The sequence below is a fragment of the Phalacrocorax carbo genome, chromosome 11 (assembly GCF_963921805.1).
Source record: "Phalacrocorax carbo chromosome 11, bPhaCar2.1, whole genome shotgun sequence".
NCBI classification, from domain to species: Eukaryota; Metazoa; Chordata; class Aves; order Suliformes; family Phalacrocoracidae; genus Phalacrocorax; species Phalacrocorax carbo.
In genome coordinates, this window is record NC_087523.1 from 23,976,896 (window position 1) to 24,001,906 (window position 25,011).

General features: G+C 48.9%; 2 protein-coding genes across 3 annotated transcripts; one reads left to right on the forward strand and one right to left on the reverse strand.

Moving 5' to 3' along the window:
• Positions 1–331: 331 nt before the first annotated feature.
• Positions 332–6,310, reverse strand: MARS2 (methionyl-tRNA synthetase 2, mitochondrial). Its single transcript, XM_064463507.1, has 3 exons — positions 6,051–6,310; positions 5,553–5,887; positions 332–1,561 (listed from the first exon to the last, which is right to left on the reverse strand). Exons 1-3 carry the CDS (start codon positions 6,262–6,264, stop codon positions 383–385), a joined length of 1,728 nt encoding a protein of 575 aa, XP_064319577.1. The 5' UTR covers positions 6,265–6,310; the 3' UTR covers positions 332–382.
• A 54-nt stretch (positions 6,311–6,364) lies between these two features.
• AIFM1 (apoptosis inducing factor mitochondria associated 1) lies at positions 6,365–24,592 on the forward strand. Of its 2 annotated transcripts, none has more exons than XM_064463505.1 (17): positions 6,365–6,521; positions 7,879–8,021; positions 11,087–11,177; positions 12,321–12,350; positions 13,483–13,595; positions 13,727–13,857; positions 14,663–14,753; positions 15,537–15,621; positions 16,246–16,322; positions 17,508–17,616; positions 18,311–18,418; positions 19,457–19,545; positions 19,626–19,766; positions 20,316–20,458; positions 22,286–22,410; positions 22,978–23,174; positions 24,360–24,592. In XM_064463505.1, the coding sequence occupies exons 1-17, from the start codon at positions 6,431–6,433 to the stop codon at positions 24,429–24,431; spliced, it is 1,836 nt and encodes a 611-aa protein (XP_064319575.1). In that variant the 5' UTR covers positions 6,365–6,430; the 3' UTR covers positions 24,432–24,592. The 2 variants fall into 2 exon arrangements, with proteins under 2 accessions (XP_064319575.1, XP_064319576.1); XM_064463506.1 differs by lacking the exon at positions 7,879–8,021 and adding an exon at positions 8,912–9,039.
• The last annotated feature ends 419 nt before the right edge of the window (positions 24,593–25,011 follow it).

Here is a 25,011-nt window from a genome sequence, read left to right on the forward strand (position 1 = left end):
TTCTGTATTTTAAGGGGATAAATATCTGCCTCAGCCCCATTTTATGTATTTTATTAAAATACATCAGGGGAAAAAAAGCAGCAATATTCAAACCCCAGGCTGTTTCTTCAGTTCATTCTGTTACCAACTTAGCTAATTAGGTGTTCCTTCAAGGGCGTTACCTGAGCAGCTTTCCTAGCTCTCGGCCCACGTGTCTGCTTGCCCAGTCAGGCAGAGACCTCCACCAGTCACCCAGGCAGGACAGCACAGCCCTGCTCCGTCCGGTTCTCCACTCATCCACTGTGTGCCACCACCAAGAGGTGGGACGAACATGCTTTTAACAAAGACAACATTTTCCAGGAGTTGCCGGAGGCTTTTATTTACAGAAGCTGTTTGTCAGAGACTAGTGCTCCCTACTTTCTATCTGATGCTGTCTTGACTTCTCTAGCCTGTGAAATAAGACGCCGGTGTCAGGTCCAAGCTGTCTCCCTTCAAAGGGGCACGGCTTCCCATCGTAGCGTGGCAGAAACGTCAAACCTGAGAGGCCTCTCTCTTCTGGCTCAACAGCCAGCCTGGAAAGCAACTTGTCCGCAGTGTGTGGGATCACGGGCTGCAGGAGGGTCCCGTAGACACGCAGGCATTCCAGCGTAACGTGGATGATGGTGTCAAGCCAGGGCTTCTCTGCAGGGTCTTTTCGGTCAAGTTTCCAAGGCCTGTGTCTCTGGAAGAAACTGTTGGTCTGCCTTACGCACAGGGCGATACACTCTAAAGCCCTGTAGATCTGGAAACTTTCAAAACAGCTAGCCACCCGCAGAGGCAGAGAAGCCACTGATGCCACCAACTCATAGTCTTCGGCAGAAGCCCTACCTGTGGCTTTCATTTCACTGTAATCCAAGATCTTTGGAAAACAAGACTCTGAGAAACAAGGGTAAGTGTTGCTGGGGTTAATGCTCAGGGCCGTTGACCGATTCAGAAGCCCCCCAAGAGCATCTGCCAGCTCTGAATTCACTAGCTTAACCACCTTCTCATCATAATAGTCACAATCCCGCTCAGGTACACCCTGCCTCAGCAGGAAGTACCGAAATCCATCTACCGTGTACTGACCAATACATGCAAAGGGGTCAACCACGTTGCCCAGGCTTTTGGACATCTTCTGCCCACGAACCGTCCAGTGGGAGTGCACAAAGATCCGCTCGGGGGGAGCCAGCCCTGCTGCCATCAGCAGGGCCGGCCAGTAGACAGCATGAAACTTGAGGATGTCCTTGCCCACAATGTGGTGCGCAGCAGGCCACCACTCCCCGTGCGCCTCAGGGTAGCCCACCACGCTCAGATAGTTCACCAAGGCATCTACCCACACGTAAATAGTTTGTGTTGGGTCACTGGGAACAGGGATACCCCACTGCAGCCGGCTTCTCTCACGAGAGACGGACAAGTCTGGCAAGTCCTCTTCCAGCCAGCGGAGCACGTGCTGGTAGAACGGGTCAGGGCAAATGGCACGTGGGTTGTCCCGGAGCCAATTCCGCAATGGATCCCGGAACGCTGAGAGCCTGAACATGTAATTCTCCTCTTTGGTCCAGTGCACCTGAGAAGGCAGGAGAGAAAAGAATTACAGCCCAAGCGCTCTGCAAACAGTTTTACAATTTGCACGCAGCATTCTCAGCGTGGGGTTTGTGGCACGCTCCCTCCACGCCACGTGTGAAGCCCCTGGTCTCTTTCCACAACTACCAGGAACCTCCTCTCCTAAGACACCACCTCGCTGGGTTCCCCGGGGGCACCTGGGATGGCTCAGCACTCTGCTTTACAGATGCTCGTGTCCCCAGGGGAGGAATTCCTTTCTACCTGCCAGACTTATGTGTCATCAGGCAAGACTTAGGGAGGCGAGAATACACTTCCTTAAAAACACAGTTCTGTGATAGTAGTAGAAAATCATGAAAAGACAAAATGACGTTGTTAATTACTGCCTTAATAACAATCCTGGTGCATGCCTTTGCTTTTCTCCTAGGTGCTACGTTCCTCTTTTTCCCCAGTTTAAGCATTAATGCATCTTAGTTGCTAACTTTGCCTGTAATCGCATTAAAGTACCGACACCACTTCTCCCACACATTTAAATTCATTAAATGACACACGTAGCTAAATCAATTAAAACTTTGTGGGTAGATAGGGTATAAGTGAGCTGTGTAAATGCACACAAGGTGTCTATGGCTAGGTCAAGAATTCTTACCTTTTAAAGCTAAGTAAGGCTCTAGGATAAGAAAGTCTAGGCTTTGGCATCACAGAGGAGTTTCTGTTTCAAGCACTGAACCCAAAACTTCTGGCTGAGCCATAAAGTGCCTCAGTCTCCACTCAAGCAGTAAAGAGCCTACCACAGCTCAAGCTGAGATACCCTAAGGAATATCTCGTCCTAGTGGTATGAAACCCCTTCCAGCCCGTGACAATTTATGATGTAGTTGAATTTCTCTGATTTCAGTAGCAGCCAGCAGCAAATACTACCTTTGCCTACTTGATTAGAAGGTCACCCCAAAAGAAATATTCCTCCCTACACAAATCATAAACAAGTTACAGAAAAATGTTTTCCCTCCTCCAGCAAATTCTTTGTTTTTCCATAATCTTTTTCAGTTTCTGGGTGCGAGCTCTCAGCACTCTGTCCAGGAGTAACACTTCACACCGAGCCAATCCAATATTCCCCTTTACACAACCCAGTGGTACTTCTGGTGACAACTCAGGACACAAAAACCAACTCAAAGTGGGACCTGCAATCATTTTTTCTGAAATGCTGACCAAGCCTTGTGTTTGGCTCTGAAGAGCCCACTTCACATCATTTGCCAAGTGATAAGTGCTGAGCCACCTGCAGAAAAGGTGGCTGACAGGTGAGTAGAAAGCTGCTCAGTGGGAAGTGGAAAAGAGGTTAGAACTAGGCTGTCTCCTGAGAACTGCTAAGTTAGAGCCTGGAGCATACAGAGGCCGCAAAACCAGCATCTTTGTTCAATGCTTGCCTGTGAACAGTTACTGGAACATATGCCCTGCAGAGAAACCTTTGTCCCATCGTCTCTCCTGACCTTCAAACAGCCCAGGCCTTAGGAGCACAGGATAATTCAGGAAGTCTCAAGTCCAGCCTCCTGCTTGTGGCAGTCACTTGAAGGGTCAGAACTGGTTACTTGGGACTTTAGCCTGGCACATCTTGAAAAACCCTAAGGATGGAGGCCGCAGAGCTTTCCCAGGAAGCCTATTCTGCTGCTTGGCTGTCCTCATGGGGAAAAAATTGCTCTGTAAATCCAGTCTGAACTTCTCAACTTACGCCCATTCTCTCATCCTCCTGCCATGTACCATTAGAAGAACCTGACTCCATCTTCTTGACGGCCTCCTCATAGCTATTGGGGAGCTTCTGCCACTAGGACCTCCCAAAATCCTGTCTCCTCTAAGGTCAAAGAAGCCAGCTCCCTCAGCCTCTTCTCAAATGGCAAGTGCTCCAGCATCCTAACCACCATGGTGGCCCTCCACTGAACTCTTCCAGTTTCTAGACTGTGTTTCCTGTACTGGGGGATGGAAAACTGGATGCAGTACCTAGATGTGGTCATTAGAGCGCTGAGTAAAGGGGGATAATCACGTCCCTTAAACAGGCCTTGCTCCTGTTCATACAGCCCAAGAGAACCCCATGGGGGGCCTTTGCTGCCAGGGCACACTGCTGGCTCACATTCAGCTTGTTGTTTACCACCCCCCGCAGGGCTTTTTCAGCACACTCCCTGGACAGTCAGTTCCCAGCTCCAGCTCATGTCCTCGCCCCACCTCTTTTCCCCATCAGAAAAAGGATCCCCGCAGCCCCACGTGTGCCAACTGCCTCCCGACTGGACCTGAGCAATGAATGCAATGCTTCAATAAATGCAGCTCCCCTCCCAGCGAACACAGAACAGCACAGGTCCTGGTCCTGCAGCGGAGCATCTGCTCACTCTACAGGTAAGCTAATCCACCCCCCACGCTACAACGAACCCATAAAACGAGAGCAGTAGAGGTGCGACGGGCCCACCGCCTCCCTGCAGCCCCACAGCCTGCTCACAGCGGGGCTGGCACCACCAAGTGTGACCGGAGCTTTACCCGGCTGAGGCTGGGGCTCCCCCACCTCGCTGGGGACCTGCTCCAGGACTGCACCGCCCTCCTGGGCAGAGAGCTTATCCTAACACCCTGCCTGATCCCGCAGCACAGCTTGTGGCACCACCACCCCTTGGTCTAGCACATCGCACCCCCAAGACGCGCATGGCTTTGTGCTCTTTGTAACTGCCCTGCAAATAGGTATAGGCTGCCATTAGCTCGTCCCTTCACACCCTCTTTGCCAAAGTAAACTGGCTTAGTGCCCTCTACTCCGTACCCTGATGGAGCCTCTGGTGCTCCCCTCCAGCTTCTCTGTGCATTAGATGACACAGAAGCATAGCAACAGAGTGAAAAAGGAAGATCATTTCCTACAGAACAGACCCTGATCTTTCAGTGTTCAAGGAAGACCTGAAGAATATCACTCAAAGGTGAACTATATGTTTTCACCCCCAGGCTTTACTGGATACCAGAAATCAGAGACTCACCAGAAGTATGGGGTCTATGGCATATTATAAACTCCCCCTTTTCTTCCACAAAACCCTCAGGCAACAAACTACCCAACTGCCTCTTTCTGGTTGGAGATGAACACCTACCACCTCTTTCCACCACCCTGCAAGATCTTATCTGCATCGTGTGCGCTACCATTTCTCTCGGACAGCTTAATATGCAGCTAAGGCAAGTAATTGTTCCCAGGGTATACATGACTTTGAAGCCTGCTGACTGTACCTCAGATCTAAAGAAAGATTTCTTTGCCTGGGAACTTACCTTTTCCCCAACTACGTTCCGTGCTTTATGAAGAGAGATTATTTGCCAACATAGCCCTTTCTGTGTGAACCAACACTCCTATGCCCCAGCCTCGTACAAATATCACAGGAGCATAACCTCTGCTTAGCTCTGAAGCATGATTATCTGCAACTGCCAGATTAAACCACGTAACTCCTGACGCCTTACAGAAGATGCAGCAGCAGAGAGACTCTCGGTCAGCTACCACACGCCTCATCCCACCGCTATTCAGCCATCAGACAACACCGCAGGCAGATGATGTTACAGTGTTTTACGTAGGGCCAAAACCCACGTAACAAGACTGACGAAAAGTGTCCAGAGGCCAAACTGAATTGCCTCACAAAATCAGTCTGAAACCGCGTGCGCCCAATGAACGCCTCAGTTATAAACACCTTTACCCTTCCGTACAGCTGACTTCTTTCTTCACTGCTTTAATGCACCGTTTCCAGGCCAGCAGCCTGTGGAACCCAGCAGCAGCCGAATCCTTCCCACGGCAAGCGGCTGAAATTTGCATCAGCAGCTGGGGTTTTGGTACACCCTCCCTCGCTCAGGCAAAGGGGCCTTCTATGAAATACAGGTGAATCTCAGCTGATATTAATTACAAACAGCTACAGGAAGCATTAAGCACCCCCAAATTTGGCCAGAGCACAGCAAGAGCTGAGCGTGCAGCGCTTCTGCCCTCGGCGTCCCGGTGCGGGTGCCGTTACCTGATGGCCGGTCTCCAGCGACACCTTGCACGGGCGCCCCTGGGCGTCCCTGCGCTCGGCCAGCTGGCTCTCGGGCAGGAAGCACTCCTCGGCGGTGCAGTACCAACCCTCGTAAGAGCCTTTGTAGAGAGCCCCGCCATCCCGCAGGGCGCCCCAAAACCGGCACACGGCTCGCTGGTGGCGGGGCTCGCTGGTGCGGGTGAAGTCGGTGAAGGAGACGGCGGCCCGGCTCAAGGCCTGGCGGAAGAGGCCCGAGACCCGCTCGCAGAGCTCCGGGGGCGACGTCCCCGCCGCGGCGGCGGCCTGTTGGACCTTCAGCCCGTGTTCGTCGGTCCCTGAAACGGCAGAGAGAGACCGTAGTGCGGCGGGGGCCGGACCCTCGTCCCCGCGGGGACACGGCGGGGCTCGGGACGGGCCTGGGGAGGCGGGGGAGGGGGGACAGCCCCGGGGGGTGCGGGCTGAGCGCGGGGCCACAGCGCCCGGCGGACCCACGCTCACCCGTGCAGAGACGGCCCGGGCCGGCGCCGCGGAGGCTGCGGTGGCGGTGCAGCGCGTCGGCCAGCAGGGCGGAGTAGAGGTGCCCGATGTGCGGCGGCCCGTTCACGTAGAAGATGGGGGTGGAGAGCAGGAGGCGGCCGGGTCCGGTGGCGGTGGTGGCGGTGGCGGCAGCGCGGCGAGGCAGCCGCGGGAGGCGGCGGGGGGGCCGCAACATGGCGGCGGCGCCACCATAGAGACGGCGGGGCAGAAGGGACCGCCCGGAAGGGGTGGCCGGAGGCGCGGCGGCGGCGGGCAATGGGGAGCGGGCGGCGGCGCATGCGCCATGTGGGGTGGCGGGGTCGGACCGGCGGGGCCGGGAACGGCGTGAGGCGACCGGCGACATGTTCCGCTGCCGCGTGGCCGCCGCCGCGGGGGGCCTGTCGCGCGCCCTGCGCCCCCTCAGCCCCGCGCCGCGGGGACGCGCCGCCGCCGGTGAGTCGGGGCCGGGGTTAGGGCTGGTTTCCCCCGGTGCGGCGGGGCCGGGCCCAGAGTCTGGGAGTTGGCGGCTCCGTGTGGGGGTCCCGCCGCTGGCTCCCACCCGCGGCGGCGGGCCTGTGCGGGGCTGCCTGGAGCCCCCCAAGCCCGGGAACCGCCGTTTCCAAAAGCTCGGGTGCTCCCGGCTCCGTTCGCCGGGCAGGGCCCACCCGCGCCGCGGGGTGAGGAGGTATATGCGGTAAAGGCGCTTTTGACGGCGGAACGGTGGCAGGGCCTGGCGCTTCCCGCCGTGCCCCGGGGCTCCGCTGGCGGCCACCTTGGGGGGGCTGTGGGTGGGGATGGAACGGGCCCGGGGCGGGGATGCTCGGCGCCCGGGAACGGGGAGGGAACCTCCCGTGTTTTGAGAAACTGTAAGTCAGGTGGAGCCCTTTGTGTTTCCATCCGTTTGGAGGGTTGTGGTTCTGCTGCGGGTTTGTATCGCGGGTCGGTGGGTTTAGGCAAAGAGACCGAAGGGGGTGCGTGGCCTGGGCCCCGGAGGAGGCGAAGGTGTTTCTGCGGCAGGTGGGATGCGTTCTGCAGGAGAGCCCAACCGCTCCTGCCAGCTCCAGCTCCTTCCAGCTCCGGCTGGCCAGCCACGCTATAAACGCAGCTAGAGATCTGACTGGGGCAGGCGACTAAACTATAGTAAAATAAAACGTTGTGCAGCTGTCCAGCTTGACACACTTGTCTTGCTCGTGTGCTGGGAGGTTCCTTCACCCGCATTGGCAAACCTCGCTACTCCTTCTCGTTTGGGACGCCCTTTCTGTCAGCAGAAGCCTCGTTTACCTCAGTGGGATAAGCTGCGTTGGCAAGAATTCCCTTTGCCAGCTATAACCGTACCTGCTGCTTGTCCTAACGGGGTTGCGCGAGGCTCTGCTCGCGCACGGTGGAGCAAAGCGCATCTTCAGACCAGCGCCTGCCTCTGACAGAAGGGGCCGGGAGGAGGGTGTGAGAACAGCAAACGCACAGTACGTGCGCGTCTCTGATGTACTCTCCCAGCGATACGTGGCTTGAAGGCTCCTTCAGCTGGAGGCAGTCTTTCTAGCTTCCCCGTAGATGTTCCTGCTGTTAATTTGTTGAGTTACTCTTTGATCCTACAGATGTTTTTGGTATCCACAACTGCCTGGAGCCGTTTGTTGTGGCAGAGAATAGTTCACTACAGTTACTCAGATGTGGTACTGGGCTTTTCAAACAAGTAGCTTGTTTACTTGGTTTCAGAAATTACTTGGTCTCTAAATTTTAAAACATAACTTTCTATTGATGGTCTTTTCTTGCTTGTTTTATTTTTTTTTCTCTAATAAATTGTATTCCTTAGGCAACTTGTTGCAGCGCTGGAATGTTCCCATAAAACTGCAGCTGAGCAGACAAGTGGCTAGCGCTGGTGTGCCCGGGGGCAAAGGCGATAGTTCTGTTTTTGTCCTTATTGTGGGCTTATCAACGTTAGGAGCGGGTGTCTATGTAAGTAGAAAGGTAGTTCATGGAAAGAAGCTGAATACATCTCTCCTGTCAAGCATTTGCTGTATTTCAGCTAACTCTACTTAGCTTTTTATCTCTGTAGCTCTTTCTTCCTTCAGAAAACTTCAAGGGGAGCTAACTGAGCTGGCTGGAAATTAACTTCTTATGATAATTTTTTTTAAACTGTAATTTCAGTTACCTTTCAGGTTTCTTTTATAGTAAAGGCACTATTTTTTTACATACCATGACCAACCACAGCTCTGTCTGTTGTCTTGTACATGATAGTAGCATATAGTTCAGGTAGAGTTGGATGGCATATGCTTTTAATGCCAAAGTAAACCATGCTTAGCCAAGTCTCAATTTAGAACATCAGTGTTTCGCTTGTCTTAATACTTAAATACTTAAAGTATACCAAACCAACCCCAAACTTATGGGTTATTTATGTCCTACTCAAAAGATTCAAAAGGATAAAGCGTTTCAGCCCAACTTGGAGAGCAAATCACGTTCCCAGGGAGCTGAAGAGTAGCAGCGCTGCCTAGGAGTGGATGGGTCCTAAGTTCACATCACACAAATCTTTGTTTCAAAATCCTCTATCTTAGAGAATTGTATTAGTGAAAAGTTCTGAGTCCTTTGTTTCTCCTCATGAAACTCTTCAGAAGCAGAAGCCTGCTGGGAAATAATAAAAAAAATTCAAAACAGTGTGCGGAGGAAAAAGGTCTTTTCCTATTCCCATTAAATATTTTTTACTGTGCCCGCTGTACTTTTTTTGACAGACAAGGTAACTGAAATTACAAAGCACATTCTGCTCTTCCCAAGATCTGTTTAATCAAGAGTCCTTCTTAATATTCAGCTCTTTCCCTCTCTTCTCTCTCATTGCCTGTCTTCACCTACAGTTTTGCAATGTCATCACCTAAGATGCCCTTCTAGATCACTGACGTCTTCAGGTGTTCCTGGCAAAGCTGGCAGCAACCTATTGTTATACTTAATTGTAGGAGGAACGGTCACTGGGACAGGAGTTTATGTAAGATGCTTAAATAAATGTGTTTTAATTGGGTAAGAGGGTGGAGGGATGGTGCCTTTCTGTATGTCACACCAAGTTAGCCATTTACTTTAAGTAAACTGTCTTTGTGCCTCAGATACTTGATTTCAAGGGACACTGTCAAATAACTTAAGTTTACGAATTTGATATTCTCAAACAGTGTAGTTCTTAGTGGGAAGAGTTGCCTGAGAATTAACTTTTCCACATTAAAGAAATCTAAAACCAAAACTGGACATCTTCTGTTTGTAACCATGAGAAAGGCGCAAATTAACACATCTATTCTGGTATAAGTAACGTTGGTGTACAAAAAAGGGAATAATCATCTAAATGTAAGTATGCTACAGGAAAGAAAAGCAAACCTGTATAACTCTGTGATTCCTTCAGAGAAGAGCGCTGAAGTATGACTCCGTTATCTGGCCAAGTACACAGCCGTGTGTTTGACTATAATGTGGCATTGTCCCTTTGGAAAAAGTTTATCCTGAAGGCCTGATCTGATACTTTGCTTATATATCATAGTAATTGTTTTTTTTCCTAAGGGATCAGATTTAGTTTGCCCTATGCTGCCCTTGAGACTCACTTAAAAACTTCATGGCTCTCCTTGCAAAAGCAGAGGTAGTTTTGTTAACCTTTACTTTTATATGTTTAAGCAAAAGGCTTCAAAAATACCTTTGTCTTAATTCTTTTCAACACTGAGGAGTTCTTGTCTTGTGATATTTTTGACATTGTTTCAGTTCCCTGGATATGCTTTTGTCTGCCTGTGCTCTTTTTCATGCCTGGCGTTCAATTCCTCAGTTCTTGTTTGAGGCTATTGGCTACGTTATAAAACACCTAATTGCGGAGCTTGGTAAAACGCAGCACGTCTAGGGAGTAAGAGACTTCAGTTCCCCAAACGAGTTAACTTTTGCTCAAACGTAGTTTGGATGTCAACACTCGGTTAGCTAACAGCAAGTGGCATGGCACCAGCTGCAGCCTTCCCTCTCGTGCCGTTACATTTAGGCTTTTATTTCTTGCTGGAAATGTTCCAATTTTAATATTCTCTCACAATTCAAAATACAGTAATTGGATAGACGGTTGTGTTTCAGACTGTCTCGATAGGTTTTTTTTCTCTTTTTATAAACAAGGCAAAATGGAAGTGAATGTTGTGCACATGTGATATGGATTACTAACCGGGCTAGGTTTTGCCTTAAAAAGTATTTTGCTTCCCTCTAATTTGTTAACTCTGGGGGCAAATATCATACTGTGACCTGCTTCCAGCAGTCTCATTGTCTTTTGCTTCTCTACGTTACCAAGTTTTCTTGGAAGTTAACGTGATGTCTTAAAAGATGTTCCCTCCTCATCTGTCCCACTAAATTATATCCCCAGAACATGCAGGCCGTGCTTGTACTGCGTCCTGGGTTTCACGGACAAAGAGAAGGTCAGCATTCAGGCATGGGACTCTCCTCTGCCTGAAGGCTGTTACCAAGAGCTCCCGTGTCGGAAGAGCACTGCTACCATCATGCCTGCGACAGCTGGCCTAAAGAAAGCCAGGGAGGTCGTTTGCTTGTTCTGTCCGGCTGCTCTGGGCTTTTGAAGCTGGGAGTTGACTTTTTTTGCCTTGAACGTGCTTTCTTTTTCTGCAGCCTTGTGTCGTGCCGCGTGCCATGGCCTAGCTTGCAGATAGCCTTGGGGTTGGTTTGACTGCGTTTCCTTTGTTGTACCTGGTTCCTCTTGAAACAGGTCTGCAGCCCAAAGGCCAAACATCTGCAGAAAGGTTGATTGCTTGCTTATGGAAAGCAACCAGAGAACTGAGATTCATCACATCACATGTAGAGCAGGTTGTTTTCCGAGTGCGTTCCTCTTGTAGCTATATATGCATACCTTTACTGGCACCTTTTTTCAGTGAGGTGTATTTTGGTCTGTGTGCTTTAATTGAAAGCAGATGGCTTTTCTGAGCAAGCAGGATAGACAAAAGCCTGTCGGGGGGTAGAAGCCGAATGGTGCCTTGATGCTGTAAGGTATGCAGGGTAAATATCTCTTTGTCTGTCTCCAGGTATACAGAACATTGAAGGAAAACAAAGAGCGATTCACCAGCCGTGTCACAACAATAACTACACGATCTCAAGAGAAAGAATCTCCTTCAGGTGGGTACTCGCCTGCTAGTTCTAGGTTTAGGTGGGTTTTTCATAAGCTGCTAACTTTGTTTGCTAAAACAAATGGAACAGAGCACTTTGGAAAACACAGATTAGCATAAGCTGTGCCTTCACGGCATTGTCACTTCTCAGTGCATTCTGTTGTTTGTGAATTCCCATCTCTTCCCAGCGTAGAAGGCAGTACTAGCTTTCCATGACCCAGAACAAGGCTCTGTTTTATGGGTAATCATGAGGGTAAAGTAGATTGTCTCTTGGGGCTGCTTTCTGCCGTTTATGCCTTCTGTGATAAAAGGAGAAATGAGTTAGCCCTGCTTTTGGCTTTTGCCCTTACGCCCTCTGGCAAAGGCACTGCGACTCCAGAGGGGTCATAAGGTCTGCCAGCACAAAATCTCCGTGCTGTGCCACATCCCTGTCCCGTGCGTGGCGGGCTGGGCACGCGAGAAGTGTCGTGCTTGGGCCACGTGCAGAGGGAGGAATCGGCACAGTTCGTGAGGCTCTTGATGATGCTTTCCAGGCTGTATGTGGACCACAGGTTGCTCATTGAAGGTCTCTCTTAGTTTGAGATCTCAGTGCAGTGTCTGAACTGTTGAGCCGAAGGATGATATATTTCATAATAACAGTGGCTTTAGATCATAGAAGATAGGGTGTGTTACATCACTTTTCTAGGAAACCAAGAGAAGCAGTATCTCGCAGACAGGACAGAAAAATGATTGCTTTGCTTTGAGGGAGAGGATGAAACACATTTATCAGGGTTGAGGCTGGAGGGCAGGAGGGCAGAGAGTGGAACAGGCTGCCCAGAGAGGCTGTGGGGTCCCTTCCCTGGAGACATTCACCCCCCGCCTGGATGCGGTCCTGTGCCCCTGCTCTGGGGGTGCCTGCTCAAGCAGGGGGTGGGACGGGATGAGCTCCAGGAGTCCCTTCCAGCCCCCACCGTGCTGGGATTCTGTGAGTGGGAGCGTAAACGCTGAAGCAGAGGTCTTGGTAAGTCTACATTTCTGGAGACTCTGTCCCCTTATGGTGGAGAGCTTGTTAATCCTATGGTCTCCTTGAGTCTGCCTGGAACTCCAGCTTCCTAACTGCAGTATCCTTGATAGCCTGTGCTTCGCTGAATTAAGTCAGTGTCTTTTCTTTCAGATACAGATGCTGCTTCTCAGGGCGCAGCAGGTGAGTCTTGATGGGAATGTTTAACTGACTGGTTTATTCCTACATATGGTTTAAGTGCATGTTGCTTAGAAACAGGACCTGCATGTGGGAGGAGAAGCATTCTGGTAGGAGCTCAAAAGTTGGTCTCCTTTCAGAATACAATTAGAATAAAATATGCCTTGGCATTTTAGGGAACTTTTCTTTCTTATCAGCTGCTCACTGAATAGCCAGTGCAGAGTTTTGGTCTTGCTCACAAGTTGATTTGTGTTCTTAAAGAAGACATGCAGCTAGATCAAACATTTTGCGGTTCATATTTTCCAAATAATTTTGAAAATTGCTTTCTGATCTGTATGACACCCAGGCCATGTCTCTTCTCCTGGTGTTTGAGTAATCTTTTGGCTATGTTCCTCTTGCTAGCTCAGCAAACTGTCACTGTAAAACCTGAATGTTGGATCTCCAGTGCGTTGTCTGGCCAGAGTAGAGGCCAAGTATCTTCTTGCTACCCTGAATCTACTGTATAGAGAATGTCCTGACCTTATATGAAGCTTCTGAAATTGTGTATTGAATGCTGGAAATTAAATTTGTGGGTGTTTGACTTTGCAACCACTTCACCCAGCTTTGCAGATGTGAGCAGAGTTCTTAAATAGATCAATGTATAAAATTAAGCCCTTGGAGAGTCTGCTGGACAAGTAGCACCTGTTCAGAGTAAGGCTTGACACCTGTTAACAGGCTGTCCGAATAGCGGTGCTTCAAGCTTGTTATGTAGATCATTCTTATTCTTAACACCTTAAACCAGAGAAAAGTAGATCTGTAACAGAGGAGCTAAAGCCATGTGATAAAAGCTGTGCTACTGGCCTATTCCTAAACGCCGTGGTTGCCGTTGAGCTCAGCTGTGCAGATCTAGCTTAGAAAAAAACCATTTGCTGAAATCTGACAGTTTGATTTATGCAGGGAGCCAGCTTTGAGCGAAGCAGCAGCGTGGTTCTTGGGAAGTATATTGGGGTGGAAGGGAAGGGGAGGAGAAGGTGTTTGAAGGGCAATTTGCCAGAGGAAGTCTGTGCATGAAGGGCATCTGGGGACATACTCTGTTCTGTGGGGCTGGGCCATTTTCCCTGCTGTGTTTGCAGTAAGCTGTCCCGTCTGTCACCTGCAGCTCCGGGAGCTCGCCCTGAGGTCCCATCTCATGTTCCTTTCCTGCTGATCGGTGGAGGAACTGCTGCTTTTGCTGCTGCCAGATCCATTCGGGCTCGTGACCCTGGTGCCCGGGTAAGAGATGCCCCGTTCAAGAGCAGACTTGTGTTGGTGACTGAATACTGTGCTTGCTTCAGAGCCTCTGTCGTATGTTTTGCCATTTGCCTGGCATTGGTACAGTTGATGTGTTTAATGACCAATTAAAGGTGCTGATTGTGTCTGAAGATCCTGCCCTGCCCTATATGCGTCCACCTCTTTCCAAAGAACTATGGTTCTCAGATGATCCAAATGTGACAGAGACTCTGCGGTTCAAACAGTGGAACGGCAAGGAGAGGAGGTATGTGTCGCTTACGAGTAGCAAGGGCGAAGCAGAGTGTTTAATGAAAAGTTGACGGTGATCAAACTGTTATTGTGAGAGCCGCTGCAGAGCTCTGAAGGACCCCAGAGCTCTGTGAGGACACGTAGATTTCCGTGTTCGTGCCTGCTAAGAAGAGAGCCCTGGGGTGTGCGTGTGTCTGTCTGCATTGTCGCCAGGCTGATGGAAAAGGGGACAGAGCATTGCCTGCTGTGTGCAGACCCTGTGGGTTGTTTCGCACTGGAGTAGCTGACTGACTACCTTGTGGAGTCCGCGAGACTCCCTGATGCAGGCTGTGGTCTCGTGGAGCGTGGCTTCCCAGAGAGGCAGAGGTGTTACAGACAAATCAGTCGAGCATTAAGGGGCAGACCGAGAGGTGTGGCGGTGCCGGCAGTTGTTGAGAGGAGTGCTGCTTCGCACATGAGAGTTAGCTCGGTACTTAGTACCTCTTGAGTATTGCTGTGATTCCCTTAAACATATGCCACCACTAGAAGAAATCCTGTGAAATAAGTTCATAGTAAAGGTGAGGGTACAGCTTCGCAGTTTAGAGCAGAGCTCCAGGGACCCTGGATCACGTTTCATTCCTTTTATCACGTTTGTGATAAAGCCTTACTGATCTAAACCCTTGAACTTCAACAGTGTGAAGACCCATATTCTTAAAAATAGGTACATAAGAATTCTGGAGCTTGTCATGGATGCATAGAGTTGTCTTTGTATCATTGGTAATTGCTGAACAGCTGGTATCACAGAGAAAGTGGAACCCATTTGATAATGGAGCTTTTTTCAGTATATATTTCCAGCCGCCGTCATTCTATGTGCCTGTTCGTGATCTGCCTTTTGTAGAAAATGGTGGAGTAGCAGTACTCTGTGGCAAGAAGGTGGGTACAGCACTGGCTGTTTGTTGTTCTGGCATCATACGGTTCTCCCCAAGCAGAGCCTGCGCTCTAAGCTGAAGCTAAACAACTGTAGATGGTGGTGTGGTGGGTGGGCTGAGGAGGAGAATCGGTCCAAGTCTGGGAACAGTCTATATGATGAAGCAGGGACTACGCTAACCTTAAGGACATCGTGAGACAGTGCAAGCGAAGTTTGAAAATGGGAGAAGCCATGAGAAATAGTAGTGAGCTGAGGGAAGATGAGGAGGGAAGGATAAGTCTAGAGTTTGGGCGTGGGACAAGAATAAGTATAGCTTAGAGACAGGGAGTGACAGAATGGGAACTAGGCTATGACCAATGTCAGAGGGTGAGGTAAGGAGAGTAGAGTGATCCGAGTAGTGGGTTATAATGTGAGCAAAAGCATTGTGCAGAAGCAGCAGGAAGGTAGAAAAGTTAATGGTGAGGCTTCTAATATATTTGCTTCCTCAGTTTTTAATATGTTGCTAAAATAAGATTCAGTGACTCCTCTTACTGCTGAACTACACTCAGTGCCTGAGTCCATTTCTTAAACTCAGATCCTGGGATAATCATCCTGATCTATGATGGCTGCCAAAGAAGTTGTCTCAGTTCCTACTTCCAGTATTCTCCCTTCCCACCCTCCCTAAACATAAATGTTTAGGGAGAATGTTACTTCCAAGTTTCCTTCTCTAATGAATAGTCTATGCACTTTAACTCGGATGGCCTACAGTGCATGGAAGCTTGAGCTCTCCTGCTTGTTTAATTTTGCAGGTTGTGCATATGGATGTTAGGGGCAACATGGTGAAACTCAGTGATGGTACCCAGATATCCTATGACAAATGTCTAATTGCCACTGGTAGGTTGTTGGTTTTTTTCCTCTTTGTTCATTGTCTTGTGCCAGGCTTTTTTATTTCAGTGGCATTTATGTGACAAGGAAGTTTCTGTTGTATGTGTCAAACGCTTGGTTGAGCAGTAGCATGAAGGGCAGTCGTACAGACAGCCATGCCGTTGGGTTTTTCACCTGCCTCGCATCAGCCAGCTTCTCTGGGATGTTCAAACTTTTGCCCTGTGAAAATCAGCAGGGAAGGCGGAAAAGGTGACTTCCCTAGCAGCTCAGTAAAGGAACTCCTGTACAGGCCAGCCTCTTCAAAGCCTGCCTGTAGCAGCAGCAAGCAGAGCACTGCTCCAGCATCTAACCCTAGTTGTGCTGCAGCCCTCAGTGGCTGGAGTGGAACTGGCTGCCTCCAGCCAGTGGAGCAACGTGTATAGCATTACATCTTTTTCCCTGGGTGATTTTTGGGTCGCCTGCTGCTTGCACAGAAGGTCTTTCATGTTAAAAACTTGGGCAGCAGCAGGGAATAGAGCATATTGTAACAGTCTGGAAAGCACAGTCCAGATTAAAGATAGCTTTGCATTGTCTGAATAGCCAGTGACATGGCCATGGTATCATTAGTCTCTCTCTCTCCCCTCTTGTCCTCAGGTGGTTCCCCAAGGAACCTACCCGCCATCGAAAGAGCAGGAAAAGATGTACAACAAAGGCTGACGCTGTTCCGAAAGGTAATCTCAAGGTGCTGCTAGTCCTGGGGTGAGGTTGAAAAAATCAGAGCCGCTGCCACTATTGTCAGCTTTTTAACTCTTCTGCTTTGGGTCCAGGACAGCCTTGCCTTGGCAGCTGCTTCCCTCGCCTGGTAACCAGGAGTCCATTTGCTATTTATTCCTTTTTCCCAGGCAGGTAAATAGGGGGGAGCCTACTAGACCACTCATCTGCTTGCCTCAGGCCCAAGAGCTGTAATAATGTGTGATCTTTTTAAAAAAACTTTTTTTAAAGTCTCCCTCCTGTATGACTTTGCTGCACCTTCCAGGCCTTTTAAAAACATGAGCAATGTAAGCTCTGCAAGTCAGTTTGGACCATAAGCAGTGTGTGCCTTCAGGACCATGAGCAGACACAGGAAGCTCACAGAGTACCCCAGCCTGACACCCCCTTGAGCAAGTGTGTGCCACAGTTCTGCAGCACATGGGCAAGAGGTTGCCCTTTGGCCTGAGACAGGACAGAGGCTTCTCTCATGCTCTGAAATTTTAGCTGAGTATGAAGTTGAGTGTTCATGTTAGCTCTTGGATTGGCTTAAATAGTTTTCTGATGAACAAATAAACTATCTGTGCCACCGTCATGGCATTTCTTCACCATCATCCTCTGCCTTGGGACAAAGTGAACAAAAGACGTGGAAGTTGGTCAATGGTCTTCTGGTTTTCGCTGTAGAGTTGCTTTTTGTTGACATACTTGGCTTTCTTGAAAATGTGGGATTTAGAACAGGCACGCAACCTTCTCCTTAGTCTAGTTCAGGGAATTAATTGGGAATAAGCTTTCTGCTCTGTGCTGGACTTCCCCTAAGGTCTGGTCTGCTCAGCTGTGGGAAGGGGAAGGTGGATGGTGTGAGCTGTGGCATCCTTGTGGTACTGTATGTGCTGTAGTACAATTGTGTCTAGAAATTTCATTGTCATTTCTCTTGGAAGTTAGGGCAAAATGCAGGAATCTGAGATTGCCTGGACAGGGAAAACCTTGCAGAAACATTAGGAAGCCAGAGAGTTTTTTCTGTGCAATAGACGAACAGAAGGAAGGAGAAACATGTTTCCCTTTCTAAGCTGGGCAGAGTGTGCTCTTATTTCAAAGGGAGAAATTGGAGAAGAATATCTTCTGTTGCCATTCCTGTTTAAGGATATTTGAAATGGGAATAAATCTTTCAGATTGAGGACTTCAAGAGTCTGGAGAAGATTTCAAGAGAAGTCAAGTCCATCACAATTATTGGTGGTGGTTTTCTCGGCAGTGAGCTGGCCTGTGCTCTGGGAAGAAGAGGTAAGTGTGCTTCTGCGGGCAGCTTGTCTTCAGCTGGCACCTCGACAGGAGTGATAGACTTTGAATGTAAGCAGCTTGGCGTTATAAACTTCCTTTTCATTGCTGAACTGCTGAGTGTTTGCACAGGCTTGTGGTTTGCCTGAAATAACCTTAATGCACGTGTGTTTTTGTTGGCTATACGGCCTGACCTGCTTTTCCATTTTCTCTCTCGTTAGCTGTCAAGCAGCCCCTGACCACAAAGGTTATTGTAAATTGGGCTCCCGGAAGCTCTGCAGGCCAGTGCATGTTGCAAAGTCATTCCACCCTGTAAAAAGTTATGTCTGCTCTCTCAGTGCTAAAAGCCACCCTAAAACTATTATTTCAAAGAGGTTGTGAACAACTGCATTCTCACTGCCAAGTGCGTGCAGCTTTTTGAGTAGTGTCTTTATGGTAATTCGTCCAATATGGAAATTTTCTCCAAAATACTAAGCATTTTACTTAGAAGTCTGCTGTCTGTTCCCCTAGAATTTGCAGCTATATGCGATACGGTGGCCAGTCACTTTGTGACTCCTGTGGAGAATCTGGGAGGCAGAGCTTCCAGTTTTGGAAACTTCTGTCAAGCTCCTTGCATAAAGCGTATGCGTGTGTCCTGAAGCCTGTTCTGCTGCTCTCCCTCCATGGGTTGTAAGAAGCCTGCTCTTTCCTTTCCTTTCAGCACGAACCGGAGGCCTGGAGGTGATTCAGCTGTTTCCAGAGAACGGCAATATGGGCAAAGTCTTGCCTGAATATCTGAGCAACTGGACCACAGAGAAAGTGAGAAGAGGTGAAGCTGCACTTCAGTGCTCCTCCTCTGCGAGTGGCAGGGGTGTGGTGTTTAGGCTGTCGTATAGCCCTTCCTTGGGAAATACAGCGCTCTGCTTGTTTTGTCAGTGGAGTGTCAGGAAGGCTGAGTCCCTGCAAGGTGGCACAGCTGCAGAACAGAGCAAGGTGCAGTTCAGGCAGCTTGCGTAGCACTGAGCTGCTGTGTCCCTGGCTTCTTAGCGGTTCCTCTGGGAGAGCCAAGCAAATACGAGCACTGATGCCTGTGAGGTTTTCCCTCTGGCTGTTCCTGCACAGCATCATCCCTCTGCCGTACTTGAGAGTCGCTTTAACAGCCTCTGGGATCTGGAACCAAAGTTGTCGTACGATAACTGCCTGTTCTCTCCCAAGCTGCTCTAGACTCAAAATATTTTACTTCTGACAGCCTAATGCAGTCAGCCTAGAGCCACTTTGAGGGAAGGGTTGCGTAGCCCCGTGCCTTATGTGTACACCTCTGTAAGGGCAGCGGCTGTAGTGTTTAGCCGATGAAGTCAGTACGATCCGAGATACCTTTTTCCGTTTGCTGTATTAAGTGCAGGATATATTCTGTGCATCGGTAAGTGGAGTGGGGATGAAGGGAGGAGGAACGCAGTTGGGGCTGAGATTGCGGGGCCTGATAACCCACAGATCTGAGTTACTTGTTTTTGTTTATGGAAGCTGCCTTGTCAGACCTCTGGGTCTGGCTGTGACAGAGCAATAGGTAATCGAATGTCCTTCGTGCCTGAAAACCTGTCTAGGGAGTTCTTTTGGATGTGACCGTGTCATCATATGAGACCTACCTTTGATTGCCATTTAAGTAGCTCTTGCAGACTTTTTAGATAGGTTACTTTTTCCTCATGCTTCACTCAAAACTACTGGCACATGAGGCAAAGACAAGGTGGTCTCTCTCGGTTCCTAACCTGGCCCCTGCTCTGCCTGCATCTGTATGCACCAAAGATGTCTGCTTCAGCTGAAATCTGTCTACCCCTCAGCACGCAGTTATGTTTCCTATGTTTGTTTCCAGAGGGTGTTAACGTCATGCCTAACGCTGTGGTCAAGTCTGTCTCTGTCAGTGGCGGTCGGCTGATGATTAAACTGAAAGATGGCCGGAAGGTAAATTTAAAAGCAGGGAGAGGGTAAAGTTTGCAGGGGCATTGAGAGAATGAAGATAATAATTCTGAATTTCCAAACAGGTGGAGACGGATCATATTGTGGCTGCAGTAGGGCTGGAGCCTAATGTGGAACTAGCAAAGTCAGCTGGGCTGGAGGTGGACTCTGACTTCGGAGGGTTCAGGGTGAATGCGGAGCTGCAGGCACGCTCCAATATCTGGGTGGTGAGTATGTGCAGAGGAGTCTTCCATCTGCTGGTTCTGCTGATGCAATCAGAATACAGAGAGTTAGTGGGGCTGGTATACCTTGATTAGGTGAATGGGGCAAAAAACAGCCAGTAGTGAGACCAATTGTAGTGCAGTTCCTGCCGGCAGCCACGGAGTCTGTTCGTGCACCACAGCACGCTTTGTTGCTGTGGTAACGACTGCGAGTTTTTGAATATTTATGCTGTGTAAGAGGAGTTGGGGTAACCTAAAGATAGCACAGATTACTCTGTTGCATAAGAGTCCCTTTGGTGAGAGTCAGGACTTTGATTCCTCTGGAAAAACATACCTGATGCTGTCTTATTTTTCCAAAGATCGGTAAAAAATGCTGAGAAACCGGGACTTGTGTAGCCTGGGGAGTAGGATAAGGTGGTGGTGGTGTTCGGGGTTCGTCAGAAAAAGTCAGTTCATAGTTCCACTTTGTTCTCTTCCAATGCCTTTTTTTTGTGTGTGCATTAATTTAAGCTTTCGATGTCAATGTTCAGTCCTCACTGAATGATTCTTTTTAAGGCAGGGGATGCTGCCTGCTTCTATGATATCAAACTAGGTAGGAGACGTGTGGAGCACCATGATCATGCTGTTGTGAGTGGAAGACTAGCTGGAGAAAACATGACAGGAGCTGCGAAGCCCTACTGGCATCAGTCCATGTTCTGGTAACATTGACTTCTTTTGGTATTTCTTATTCGGCTACACTGCAGGAGCTGTGACAAGGTACGCCTTGTAAAGGTTTCTGTTTCCTGAGTGTAGTGAAACTACTTCAGCAAATACCTTGTACAGCTGCTTGTTCCCAGAAGCTCAGGCAACAGGAGGGCATCTGAGCGTTTGCTGCTCTGCCCTGACCTCTCTGGAACGTTTTCCCTTCCTGCGGATCCCAGCTTTTCCCTGAATGAGGTCCATTCAGCGAAGCAAGTAGCAACAAAAAGCAGCCCCTTCCTCAAAGCAGGCTAATTTATAGGTTGAACTTAGCAGCAGCTTTTCTGTTACAATTATCTAAAGTTCCCCCCCACAGTCTGTTGGTTTTGGTTGTGTTGCACCTTTGCTGATTAGCTTTAGCAGCGATGCATCCCTGCATCCAGGAGTGTACATGAGCTGCTTGTTTCCCAGAGAGAGGTATTGAGAAAGCGGGCAGTTCTTCTATATCTTTTTGAAGTTCTTTTTAAAACAAAACCCAAACCCCCCAAAACAAACAAAAGATAACACAAAAAAAATCCCAAAGCCTGTTAGCTCAAGATCAGAAATTTAAAGTTAGCAGGAGTTTAAATATGGGGAAAGGAGTTTTTACATTTCTGGGAGAAATCCCCTCAAATAGTTAGGACTTGCTGTGGTTTACCAGAACACTTTGTCTACACTGCATGGGCTCAGGGCCCAGAAGAGTTTCTCACTTCACTTTTAAACAAGGACACAGAAGCAGCCATTTCAGGGGTGTGTTTTTCTTTAGGATGCTCTGCCTGTGACACAGATGCAGGCAATCGGGGGACTGTGAGCTGCAGCATTGTGTTTCCTTGGCAGGTGTTAACTGGGGGTTTGCCAGCCCTTGCTGAGTGAGGCTTCCTGCTCCTGCACTAAAAAGCGGGCAAATGGCAAGAACTCCTCTTGTACTTTTTCAGGATGTTCAGGATCCCTCCTGAGCTCTGACTTGCCTGCTGCTGGGTGCCTAGTCTGGTTAGCTGGCATACTGCTGGTATTCCTTGCAGTAACTGCAGTCTGTGCTGGAGGATTCTGGCCAGAAAGGCGGTGATGTACACACAGAGATGTCCAGGTTGTTTTGTGGGATGTGTTTATTTCCTCGGCGTAGCGGGGAGTGCTTTTGATACCTTGTGCTTACTGGGCCCCGAACCCCAGCTGCTTTGACTCCTCTAAGCACCCCAGTTCAAATTCCGCTGGTGCCCATTTCAGGGAGGTGTTACAGCAATGTGTTCTTCTCTTCAATGTCCCTTAAATGCCTTCTCTGAAATATACGCTGAATAGCTGCCTATGCTGCAAAGTCGAGTGCTTGTAACTCAGCACTGCCAGAAGTTTGGTCTGATGGTCTTGTTAGGACCCGGAGGAACACTTGCTTGTGCCCTGACTCTGTCTCCTAGGCACGTTGGTGCTAAGCAGGCAACACAGGAGGTTTTTGCGAGTGCCTGCTAACCACCCCGATACTCACGTTTGAATGCTGAGGTCAGATGTGTGACTTGCTAAAGGGTTGAGATCCATGCAGCTCTTGAAAGCCACCTTCAAGGGAGCAGGCCTTAAGTATTTTGAGTTTTTGTTCACTGAACTGGTTTCTTCTGAAACTGACGGCTTTAGACTCGCTGTGTCTTGAGTCCTTGTGCCACGCTAATGTATGCAGAAGAGACGGACCTGTGTCAGCCAGCCTGTGGACCGTGATCCCTCTCCCACAGCACTGTCATTAAGGATTTGGGGCTGGGTGGAATTGCCTTGTATTTGTCTCACTAATGCTACAAATGATGAGGTTTTTTCTGCTTCATTCCTAGGAGCGATCTGGGCCCTAATGTAGGGTATGAAGCCATTGGCCTTGTTGACAGTAGTTTGCCAACAGTAGGAGTCTTTGCTAAAGCAACAGCAAAGGACACACCGAAAAGTGCAACGGAGCAGTCAGGTAGGGCTGTAGCCGTGCTCGGAGCGGTCTCCACGCATGAAGGTTTTTGTGCCTCGCTGTGTAGCTGCCACAGAGGCAGTCTGATCTCACTGGAGAGCGCTAGGAGACATCAATCTGTTTGCTTCTTTTCTAGACCAAGCTCCAGAGGCTGTTTTTTGATATTAAAATGTGATAAAAACATAACATTCCTCCAAGAAGACATCACTTAACTAATTTACCAAAATCTAAAGCTTCACTGGGAAAAAGTTTTATTCCCTCCAGAGCTATAAAATGGTCAGGTTTTGCACAGAAGAGATTGTGTGGATCTAAGCGTATTTATTGTACGAAGTACAGTGTTCCTTCTTTTGCATTTGGTGATGGAAGCTGGGAACTGTCAGTGTTGTGGTTCATGTTAGGATTGCTTCATTCTCATGTGATTGAAACGGAACTTTTGCTGGGTGCAACTCAAAGAAAAGCACCTCAGTCTTTTACGGAACGCTGCCCTTTAGTCTGCTTTCACTATCACAGGCAAGTAGCTGCTGCTTTTTCTCCGCGCTGGATGTGTGATACCTCTTATCTTTGTGTTAGGGACCGGTATTCGGTCGGAGAGTGAAACAGAAGCAGAAGCCTCAGAAGTTCACATTTCTCCAAGCTTTTCACCAACACCTCAAGTTCCAAAGCAAGGAGAAGATTACGGCAAAGGTGTCATTTTCTACCTCAGGGATAAAGTTGTGGTAGGAATCGTATTATGGAACATCTTCAACAGGATGCCCATTGCTCGAAAGGTCAGTACAGGGCTAGTATGCTGAACAGCGAGGCTTGCTTAGCATGGGGGTTCTCGTATGGAAAAAACAATCTACCAATTTAAAATGAGGATAAATGCAGGTGCTCTGGCTGGAGCAGAGCTGTGCTATATGCAGTGGTGGCCCTGCCTCAGGTGAATTATGGGAGATGGGCTTTTCTGTGTGTTCGTTCAAAATTCTTACAGAAACAACTTGAATCAGGTTTATGCTTTGAGCCTTGCCTCTGCACGGCTGAAATTTCAGGTCAGTCATAAGTACAGGCAAAAGTCACGTGCAGCTGAGCATCAGAGTGAAATGTCCTATTTTTGTGCTACTTTGTCTAACATACAAGCGTCTAAAACAGTCTTAGACACCTGTCATCCTAGATCCACAGCCACAAAAAGTCAGGGTTAGAAGCAGCCTTGAGTAGGTGCTTAGTGTGTCTCCATCCCCCATAGTGTGTGTCCATCCTCCAAGGTAAGATCAGCTATGCTTAGGTCATTTTTTAACATCTTGGCAGAATTTCAGCAGTTTAAACTATTGAGAGTGATTCCACGCTGCCCCCAGGTGATCCGTCCCAAAACGAACTTCTGAATGTTGGAAGTTTCCATTGGTTCTAATCTAATGAAAGCTTCTAACCTGAAGCTTTCGTGAAGCAGTTTAAACCTGTTACTTCTCCTGCCCCCATGAAAGAGAGATCTCTTCCTTCTCGTCACCCTTCCTCTAAATCAGAGGGCCAAGTATGTACAGGATCCTTGGCCTCTTAGTCTTGTTGCCTAAAAGACAGGTTTGCAAGTTTAAGCCACTTATACTGGCTCCTCTTAAGTCACTGTGAAGAGACTGGCTCATCTTCTCAGAGCTGAGATGAGTCACTTTTTGAAGATACTTTGTTCTCCCCAGCTGTAAAGGGAAACCCAGACATCGGAAACAAATCCTCCATGGACAGAGAGGTTGCTTTTAACTCCAGCCATTCCTGTAGGCAGGTAATGTAACATTTGAGAGTCCCGTATAAGCTTGGCTGCAGTAACTACTGTTGCCACGTTGTGGACTGCCTAAGTCGGTGAGTTGTCAGCAGAGCTTCAGAGAGGATCCAAGAAATTAATCTCGGTGGCTGGTGACCGTGTACAGTCTTGCAGCACTGGGTGTTTATAGTATGTGTGGGTTTTAATGCCGCCTTCTTTCCTTCAGATCATCAAAGATGGGGAGGAGCATGATGATCTCAATGAAGTAGCAAAGCTTTTCAACATCCACGAAGACTAAACTCCAGAATGGGGACACCGCAACAGGAGTGAGTAGGGCAGCAGGGGCTGCTGGCTGCACGCACCCCTTCTCAGACAGCTTCCTCTGAGCACCTGTGAATATCTCCAGTCACCTAGAGTTCTAATGTTTGCACCAATAAAGTCAGATTGTTCTAAGTTAAATGCCTCTTCCTGCACCTGTGCATTGCTAGTTTTGAAAGGGAAGTATGCTGCATGCTGTTGTCAGTTTTTTCCCTTTTATCAACAACGGAGGAGCCTGCAGGGCTGCCTCTTCGCTTGCAGCACTTCCCAGCGGGTGAGCTTGCAGCCCTGCTGGTTAGCTGTGTGGAGGGTTGTGCTCTTGGCAGCAAGTGCTGCCTGCGTGGGAAACGTACATCCCAACGGGATGAAACGGTATGTGATGCAGTGGCTCCTGTGGAAGCTTGCATTTGACGCCAGGTGTGTGCTCCAGCCTAGTGCCCGGTATAAGATGGGGCATAGAAAGGATGGGGAGAATAAGGAGAGAGGCTTAAAGTTGCTAAGGCAGGAGGCAAAGGACTAAATTATGAAAGCAATAGAGGAAGTGCACTAACACAGGTTTG

Excerpts from the sequence above, each read along its gene's own strand:
- AIFM1 (XM_064463505.1), top strand. The coding sequence starts at position 6,431 with ATGTTCCGCTGCCGCGTGGCCGCCGCCGCGGGGGGCCTGTCGCGCGCC. Across the intron at positions 16,323-17,507 it reads GGCTGACGCTGTTCCGAAAG|ATTGAGGACTTCAAGAGTCT; the intron begins GTAATCTCAAGG and ends TAAATCTTTCAG. Across the intron at positions 20,459-22,285 it reads TGGCATCAGTCCATGTTCTG|GAGCGATCTGGGCCCTAATG; the intron begins GTAACATTGACT and ends CTTCATTCCTAG.
- MARS2 (XM_064463507.1), bottom strand. The coding sequence starts at position 6,264 with ATGTTGCGGCCCCCCCGCCGCCTCCCGCGGCTGCCTCGCCGCGCTGCC. Across the intron at positions 5,888-6,050 it reads CCCGGGCCGTCTCTGCACGG|GGACCGACGAACACGGGCTG; the intron begins GTGAGCGTGGGT and ends CTGCCGTTTCAG. Across the intron at positions 1,562-5,552 it reads CGCTGGAGACCGGCCATCAG|GTGCACTGGACCAAAGAGGA; the intron begins GTAACGGCACCC and ends CTGCCTTCTCAG.